General features: G+C 39.7%; 1 protein-coding gene across 1 annotated transcript in view; it reads right to left on the reverse strand.

Annotated features, from left to right (window-relative positions):
* Positions 1-703: 703 nt before the first annotated feature.
* phf1 (PHD finger protein 1) overlaps positions 704-9524 on the reverse strand; it is a 15236-nt gene continuing 6415 nt past the window's right edge. Inside the window, exons 5-15 of the mRNA XM_053611970.1 lie at positions 8393-8487; positions 7845-7993; positions 7126-7221; positions 6953-7021; positions 6731-6854; positions 6197-6264; positions 5923-6054; positions 5336-5420; positions 3309-3415; positions 2974-3057; positions 704-2708 (exon numbers count right to left, since the gene is read on the reverse strand). Of these exons, the coding sequence (XP_053467945.1) occupies positions 2447-2708; positions 2974-3057; positions 3309-3415; positions 5336-5420; positions 5923-6054; positions 6197-6264; positions 6731-6854; positions 6953-7021; positions 7126-7221; positions 7845-7993; positions 8393-8487 (1271 nt within the window). The 3' untranslated portion in view covers positions 704-2446. The remainder of the gene's footprint in view (positions 2709-2973; positions 3058-3308; positions 3416-5335; positions 5421-5922; positions 6055-6196; positions 6265-6730; positions 6855-6952; positions 7022-7125; positions 7222-7844; positions 7994-8392; positions 8488-9524) is intronic.

The raw sequence follows: 9524 nt of genomic DNA on the forward strand, positions 1-9524 counted from the left end.
GAGGTGTTTTCCTGTAGGCTAACAAACCCCAATTAAGGCGTCGTGGCGATACATCTCGTGTACGTTTCTGTATAAAATGTAGACGTGTATCGTCCAGCGTCATGCAAAGAATTGTCAGCTAACTTCCTAGTATGTCAGTACTAGTGTTACTCAGTACTACTTCTGATTGTACAGATGTTGCCACACCGACACTCCATTACTCTAATAACTAACGTCATGACGCCTTAATAACACCACCTTTACATGAAGCGTTATCTTCTTCTTTATATCATGTATGATCAGCGGCAAGAGTGGGACATTACTGAGAATTGTACTTCGAAAAACTTTACTCAAGTGTTACTCGTACTGAAATACTCGCATCCTCACCTTACATTTTCATAGCTTGTTCATTTAAGGCTGTTACATTAGCCTTAAATATATTAGCTGTTCACGTTAAGGTACCTCATTTAACTATGGCACATGAAATAAAGCAACACGTTTGATTTTTTTTTTTTTCCCAATCGTTTTTATTCTTCACGTCTGTTTATTTCACAAGATCCCAGGCACGGGACGGATGGAGGAGGTGGACGAGGATCGGCTACTCATTTCGATTCCTCCTACGATGCGACGAGCAACTTTTTATTACATTATTACATCAACCTGTACACAGTACTGTACACATCTGGAACAAAAATGTAGAAATAAATGAAGGGGGGGAGGGGGGTTGGGGTGGCGGGGGTTTGAAGTACAGTCCACTAGTTTTGTCCCTTGAGTTGACCCTGAATTGATTTTTCCGTGTATGACATTAAAACACTTCACAGGTGGTGTACATAATTGATCACAATTTAAAATAAATAAATAAATAAATAAATAATTGAAATACATTCATTTTTCATCCACTAATGACGGTCAGTTCTTTCTCAGGCTAAGCTCAGACTTCGGTCTCCCGTTCGGAGAGAAATGTTTCGTCGCTAATCTCTTTCTAAAGTTTAACACAGAACTAGAACCGACCTGTTACCTCACGCGTGAACGTCGGGGTCATGTGACGCTACTCGTTACATTCCTGGGCCTGTTTCGTTCTCGTGCGGACGTTCTTGTATTTCTGAGGAAATATTTAGTTAGGAAATATCCTGGCACGTAGCATTTCTTCTACAGGAGTTACATCAGGACACGTGACTCATTTGAGACCAAAAAAAATTATTATTATTTTTTTTTTTAAATTAAATTTTAAAAATAATAATAATAAAAAAAATGTTTGCTTAAACGTTCACATAAATGAAGTTTTATGCGATCGTTTAAATTGAAAATGAAAAACTGAGTTAACTATATACAGCTACTTAAATGAAGACATAAATGAAGTTTAAATAAAAAATATCAAACGTGAAATGTATTAACTATACACTATATGGCTACTTAAACGATTAAATAACTTCAATAATTCCAATTCATATATTTAAAAAAAAAAAAAAAGGAATTAAACGGACATTAAATTTGAAAATTAAAATGAACTTTAAAAAGCTACGTAAAACTACGATTGTAATTGAATTGAAATGAAATTTTTTAAAAAGTTTAAAAAAATGAAGTGAACTATTTAGCGCTAGTTTAATCACATCGTAACGTTCAAAGTGATTTAAAAACCGATTGCGTTCATTTCAGTGTTTCCGTTTTTTATTCAGTATGCACTTATTTATGGAGATCATATATAAAAACCTAAGTAATAAATGGTTTAAATGTGTTTACACAACAGTCTGCGATGTTTGAAATGAACAATTTGACCTAATTTTGATTTAACCCGGAGTTATTATCGGGATTTTAAAACGATCAATCAGGAAACATTTTCTGCTGTTTTTCCTCACTACGGACCTGACCTAAAACAAAATAACGCACTTACGTATAATACACTCGTAAACGTAAACTTCTATATATTTAACACCAAAATAATATCATTTGAATAAAAAGAGAATAAAAGAGGAGTGCTACAACACAATTTCCCATGAACTCTTCTCTTCAATCAATCAAATAAAATGAAACTTGCATAATAAGAGGTAAATCATCATAACCAATATCATGAGAAGTTACCCATGATGCCCTTCTTTCATCTTACGGTATCGTTAACAAATACTGATGTCATTTATGACCTTGCCATAAATCTCTCTTTAAAAAACAAACAAACAAACAAACAAACAAAAAAACTCAGGTAATTCAGACATGTAATTAACATGGATATACGTATCTATTATATTATATATGATACAAATCAGGATAGTAAAGTTCAAGGCATTCTAAAGGTGTTTTCTAACAGTATTCAAAGTATAGGAGACGCCGTGGAAAGGAGAAAAGGAGGGAGGGATTATTTCTAACAGTTTAATCCCACAGAACGAAGTCGCTGTCGAGCCTCGACCTGGATTCGTGTCGTTTCGTTTTGTTTTTTTCTGCTGAAACGTCGGCAGTTTTGTTTGTTTTCTTTCTAATAAACTCTCACGTTTCCCCACTCCACCAAGTACTGGACCTTTCCGTCCGGCGTGATGCGTCTGGCCAGGATCCTCACCGCCTCGCCTCCGCCCCAGCCTCGTGCCGCCGTGTGCCCTTCCAAGCTCACTCCGTTGGGGTAGGGGGCGACGTCGTGCAGGAACAGAGATGGGCATTGCTCAAACCTCTGCCCTGGTGGGTGAGCGGACGACATGGAGAAGGGGAGACAGGGCGCAGGAAGTCGACAAGGGTCCTCGGCGCTGTGGGAGGTGGAATATATAACTCGGTATAATATAAATATATATATAAATGATTTATTATGAAACGGATAGTTCGTCCGGGTATTTCTTGACTACTGGTTTACGAATACTGAGAATTCAGGCATACTACTCCTCTGGCCTCCTGCATATTAGGGTAGTAGGGATATTCGGACGCAGCCAACGATTTAATACATAGCCCAATCAGGAAACACACCAACGACTCGCCAGGGGGCGGAGCCACGACTAAAATCAAAAGATCACAGACCTGTAGTGATGCAGAGTTCGAGGCAGACCCTGAGATCCGTTATACGACGGGTGATACAGAGGGAACATTCTCTTGGGGGGCGACCTGTTAATAAACATACAGATGAAACACGTAAAAATCTCTGGCGTTTATCATTTACGTGTAGAGGTGATTACTGACGCTCACATTTGGTTCAGGTTTCCACATCAAATGAGATAAAATCGGTAACTAAACAAAAAGATATTGTGCCCTTGTTCTGGAGATTATCAGAGCGATCTAAAATTATATCAGCCTTTTTAGAAACACTGTAGAAATGCCCTCAGTCTATACCAACCCCATCAATCGTTAATACCAACCCCAGCGCTAATTCCTCCTCGGATTTCCGGGAGTTGTAGACGCTCGCGCCGTTCACACACCCGTGACAACATGGCACAAGATTGATCTGGTTAGCAGGTGGACACGGCTGGAGAGGAGAGAAAGCAGTTCGAATAACTTTTTAAAAATACACAGAGGAAAATATATGCTAAGCCTACACTGCTAATAAGGGCTGCCTACTGTAGTTAGGCTGACATTAGCATGTTAGTGCATGCTAGCAAGCTAACTACATTAGTATGTTTCCTTTCAATAGATTTAAGTGTATGAATGTGTCAAAGTGAAATTTGTAATTCCGTCCTGAAGAGTTTTTTTGTAACCCAAAACCGTACGCTAACGCTAGCTAGGGGACTGTTAGCTAGTATAGCAAAGCTAACACCGGTTAACGTTTTAAGCCACATTAAAAAAAATAGCTACATTAGCCTGTTTATTGGATGTATTAACCATGTCTTTTCAAAATTCATGCTAATTTGTACTTAAACCATGAAACATGGATGAAGAATGTAGCCAAAACATCTATGCTAACACTACATTGCTAAACAAAGTAGGCAACAGGCTCTCAAGTTCCCTATGCATCCTCACAGATATTTCAGCGTATTGTTTGATGTTTTAATATATTTAAGTAGACAGAAAGAATTCATTCAGACCGATCTTCACATTTTCAAAACTCCTGCTAATTCCTGAAACCGCTAACATCGCACTAAAAGAACAAGTCCGTATATATCTGTCACGGATTCGGTAGAGGAGGCGTATGCGTGTGCAGGTAACTTACCGAAGAAGATAAAGCCAAAACTCACAAAACAGTGCTAACAAGAACCATCGTCATGAACTGCGGATACGAGGCGAGAGACATACGGACTATTAGCGATAACGATACACACACGACGACAAAAGAGTGATGCCGAGACGCTGCGAAACTAGAACTCAAACCGTGGTGTGACAGTAACACGGCATAACGAGACACAGGTGAGAGTGATTAGTGAAGCATGTGACGTGCTGGGGCTGATGGGTAGTGTAGTTCGGCGATGACAATATGAGTCGGAATGCTAATTCGGCATCACTCGTTGCCCGGTGTATGATTTCAAACACAGCGGTATGGATAAAAAGGAAGCTAGTCTCGCCGTCTCAGATCTTTTAACCAGAGCTGAACGAATGCACGTTGTTAGCGATATTTTGAATGTACTCGAGCTCGGCGTCAGATGTTCAGCACTCATGCGGAATCCAAATGATGATATTTCCTCTCCGGTGCACTTCCCTTCTGCCCAATTCGTTCGACGATAGCAGCATGACGCAGCATCTCCGCCGACACCCGGGCAGATAAGAAGCCATCAAAGTCGAGCGTTTCTGTATTACCACACAGATTGTGGATTTCTGCTGATGAAAAGATACGGTATTACGGCTCGCCTCGCCGTCTTCCTGCCCGTGCGGATGATTGAACTGCTCAGTGAAACCGGTGCTGAGAACACTACAGCACACGTACTGACGACACACTACCTCTTTAAATCCAGGCTTCAGCATCTGTCCGTGTGCCAGCGCCACCTGGACGGACTATAAAGTGCATCTGGAACAAATCCCAGATCCAGGTGAATATTATTCGTCTAATAGCCCGGCATTACAACGTTTCATTTATTAAAGAACGTCTTATCTGTTTATAGTTACATTTAACATTGCGCAACGGGGAAACAAGTCCGTTTCTGTTCTCGTTTACCGAAGATGTCGGAAAACTTCCAGCGTTACCTCTGACTCTTACAAAGCGCTGACACTGGAGACTCCTTCCACGAATCAAAAACAAACACATTTCTCCTTGCAGAGAACTTCTCATCGACGACTCTTTCGTCTGTTTATGTGAAGCGTCCGCCTGTGAACCAGCTGTTACTATAGAAACGATAACGTATTCATATAATCCGGTGCTTTGGAGCTGCGCTACTGTCAGAGCTGCTGTTATAGAATAGCTAATCAACGCTGGAGCTGAATTTCAGTGTGGGTGGACGTTAAAGACAGAAGGGCTGACCTGCTGGAGCGTCTCGACGATGCGCCGCTTTGATTTGCGAGACTCGGAGCCCACCGGTCGTCTCTGGCACGGCAGTGACAGCGGGCTGCGGACCAGACGACACAGATGACAAAAGATCTCTCGCTAACCTCTTTAGGAACCTTCTTTTTATGTTGCAAAAAGTGCACTAATAAATGCGGCGATGCGAAAGTGGTTTTCGAACGTGGGGGGGGCAAAACGTACGTCTGTTTTTACAAAACAATCAAATAAAAACGTTTACAAGACAATCTCTGCTTGCTTAAGAGAGATTTCACTGAACGTCTGAAAACGTCCCACTGTTTTTCTGGTGACTATCATGATCAAAACATACATTATTTCAGCATATTTCTTCCTTTTTTTTTTTAACAATTTGACAGAATTGACATAGACCACGATTTACTTGTATACGGTTAGTAAAAGTGTACAAATATATCACGTAAAGCTATAAAGATGCGTAGCAGCAACAGTCTGACTATGACTGGGATAAAGTGCAGATATGTGCAATTATTTGTGCTATATAATGTGTGTGTATGTGTGAGACAGAAAGCCGGCATGACCTTTGCGCTGACCTTTTGCGGTGCGTGATGTTGATGGGCTGCTCGGTGATGAGAGGTGAGGAATCGGACGACAGCGGCGGCGGAGATCGCACCTGAAGACCGAAAAGACACTTCTTCTTCTTGATCTCTTTCCCCGAGACGAACCTGTAGAGTTAACGAGCGTTTAAAAGATTGACAGCAGAACCGCGACGTGTTTGGCGTTTAAATCACACTTGAAAATATACCCCGAGATCAAACCGCACCGATACTGGCTGTTTATGTTAAATGACATGAAACCACGTCTCACCTGTCCTTGTGGGAATTTAACGCGTTGAGCAGATTGTGGCAGCGATCTTGCTTAGGTGTATCCGACAACTAAAAAACACAGAGAAGCTGTCACGTGCATGTAAATAAACGCGGACACGGAACAAAAGAACGTGGAACGTGAAATTCGCCTAAACTAATTATTAGACTGTATTATATTTGAAAAAAGCGTGGCTCTTTAGCCATCACATTTTGTAATAATCTCCTAAATTGTGTCTATACAATATTTTCAGGACTATAAGCCACTCTGGAGTATTAAAAACACAGCCGTGACGGTCATGACATGGAGATCCGGGACGAGAGCTTCAATTAATGTTCACATCAAACATCAGAAAGTGGCAATTACGTATACGGTAACGTCCTGGCTTTTGAGTACGAGTATGAGTATGAGCGTGATGTAGATGGCAAAAGAAATGTGTCTTATAGTCCAGAAAATACGGTGTGTATATATATATATATATGTATATGTACGTGCGTGCTAATCAGACATGCTAAACTCTAGACATGTTCACATTACCGTGCCTAACAGCAAGGAATCCCAGTTCTCGTTGGTGAAGGCCATTATTTCGTGATCGAAATCGAAGTATTTCCTCTTGCAGCACAGGGACAGATGATACAGCACCAAATGGGCCAAATCTACCCTGGATCGATGGAGCAGAATCACGAAACGGTAAAACGTCCGGGAAAATAAATTAGCGATACTTTTCATTGATATTACGAAAGGGAAAGGAGATCTTACCAGGTCATGGGAAGTCTCTGAATGGTCTCAGGTCCATTCGTACACACTGAGCACTGGAAGTGATAAAACCTTAAAAATAAAAAAATAAAATAAAATGAATAATAATAAAGACTGGCAGGTAAAACGTAAAAACGTGTGCACGTGTTTAGTGACGATGCTAACACGATGCTAACCTGTCTCCGTATAGCAGAGGTTTGGTCAGGCACTGAGTGCAGGCTTCATGAAACCACTGGCCACAACTGCCACACTGGAGCATCTTCAAGTTCCACCTCATGATAGAACACAAAGTACGCAATTAGCTTTAGTAGTCGAATAAGTTTGACTGAAATCTTGCCAGTTAAATAGTTATCTTACTTCTTGCCTCGAGTAGCCATCCAAGTTCACGTACACGTTAGCTAACGCCAGGCTATTATACTGTGCATATCGTGAATGAGTGGCAGAGGTCCCGGGCAAGCTAGCTAACATTAAAACTAGTAAACTGGTCTGCTAGAAAGTCTGCTAGAAAAGCCAAATATCAGGCTATGATATGGTGTTAATAAGTAGACAGGGTCAGTATAACACTTGTGTATGCTATGCTAGCAGCCAGCTAGTAAATTTTAAATGATGTGTATGCTAGCAGCCAAGTATCATGTAATTAAAACTGACAGCTACAAACAAGCTAGCTAAGATCAGGCTAACTTACTGTGTAAACAAGTAGCCAAGATCTCTAGCAATCAGAAATATTTAATAAGTTGCCTACGTCCCTGTTTTCTTTGTAATTCGTTCCTGTAATTTGCATATCGAACCTCATTGGCTCTTCTGTTTTATGATGCAATAACACATTCCTGTCAGATGTTTCCGTTCCCCGCGTCAGTATTTCATCGTAAATGATATGTTTTATAGCGTGACTCACTCTCCTGGTCCGGCGCAGTAGCAGTAACACTGCTGCTGATTGGTCAGATGCTGAGCGTCCCAGTCCAGCGTGGAAAGCTGATAGGGCAGCCTCAACTTCATCAACTGCATGAGTCGAGCAAAGCGGCCTCGTTTTAAAGCTCCGCCTCTCTGTGATCAGACAACGGGATCAGACAGTGACAGCGCACGCTCTTCTAGCGAAATAATCAACATCTTCTGCTTTCTGCACTGGAGAAACGTAAGTCGAGTTGGTATTCAGACTGAATTCGCGAACGCGACGGTTCAAACAGAGAGCTGTTATATTTTGGGAACAGGGGTCACGTGGGTAAGAATAATAAGTGTGAAATGTGTGTGAGTGTGAAACGCAAGTAATGATGGACAGATTAAAGAACTCGCAGACATCACACACTGCCTAAAAACATGCGGAGACGCATAAGTAATTCATAGACATCGACAAAAGCAGAGATTTGCATTACAGCTGAAACGTGACAGGAATTCCTCGCTGCAGAGTTCTGTAAGCTACAAAATCGAGCAAATCTGAAACTCCACCTTGGTGGCGACGGCAAACACGCACTGGCGACAGATCCAGGAGTCGCTGTCCACCTCGGGGTCGACGGCCGGAGTGTGGCACTGAGCGTGATAACCTGAAACGGCAACAAAATCTGACATTTTAATTCATTTGCAGTTGAGCGCAAACGTTTGCACACCCATAGGACGAAATGAAGAGGACAGGCGTTTAAAACAAGACACTACAAGTGAATAAAATCTAGAAGAAAAAAATGTAATTAAAAAAAAAAGAGATATATATATATATATAGTATTTTTGTATTGGAACTTTTTTCAAAAAATTTGCATTTATGTATGCTAATGAGGATTTATCTAAATAAATATGCATAAATGTGCATATTTTATAACAAAATTTTTTTTAAAAACCTAGTTTAGCATAATAATTTAAGTCATTTTAACCTGAAGCTCAAGAGAAAGACTTTTACAGGACAGTTTTATTGGAATATAATTTATTTCATTGTTTAGTCAAGAAAATGACCAAAATTTTGAGTATAAAATCTAAGAAATATAACAGATACCAGCATTTTGAGACATTTCCTCTGTAATAAGCTTCTAAATAGGGATAGGCATTAACATGAATAACATAAATTTCATTAATACAGGTTATATAGTAACTGATTTTGTGAAAAATGGTTTTAAAAAATAAATGTTTTATATTTTATAGTTTCATTTATATATATATATATATATATATATATATATATATATATATATATATATCAGTGACACATAGCTTGACATATATATATATATATATATATATATATATATATATATATATATATATATATATATATTAGGAAACAACCTCTTCAGGGATACGTCACATGACGTGATTGTGAAGTGGGCGGAGACTTTCCAAAGTTGCCACGTTTCAAATAGTGCAAGATGTTTGCAAGTAGACCAAAACAAAACCAGTGAAATAAACATAGTCATGCTAAATTTTTGAAATTTTTGTCACTACAGTTTAAGAGTAGGCATGTTCTAGATACAATTTGTACAAAATCAGTGAGATGATTGACGTGACCAATACTGTCATTTCTTGCTGTGGTGCCCTGCTTCAGTTTACTCCAAAAACATCCGTTAATCAGGTTTCATAGACATTTCTTTATTA

The sequence above is a fragment of the Ictalurus furcatus genome, chromosome 23, assembly GCF_023375685.1.
Source record: "Ictalurus furcatus strain D&B chromosome 23, Billie_1.0, whole genome shotgun sequence".
Lineage (NCBI taxonomy): Eukaryota > Metazoa > Chordata > Actinopteri > Siluriformes > Ictaluridae > Ictalurus > Ictalurus furcatus.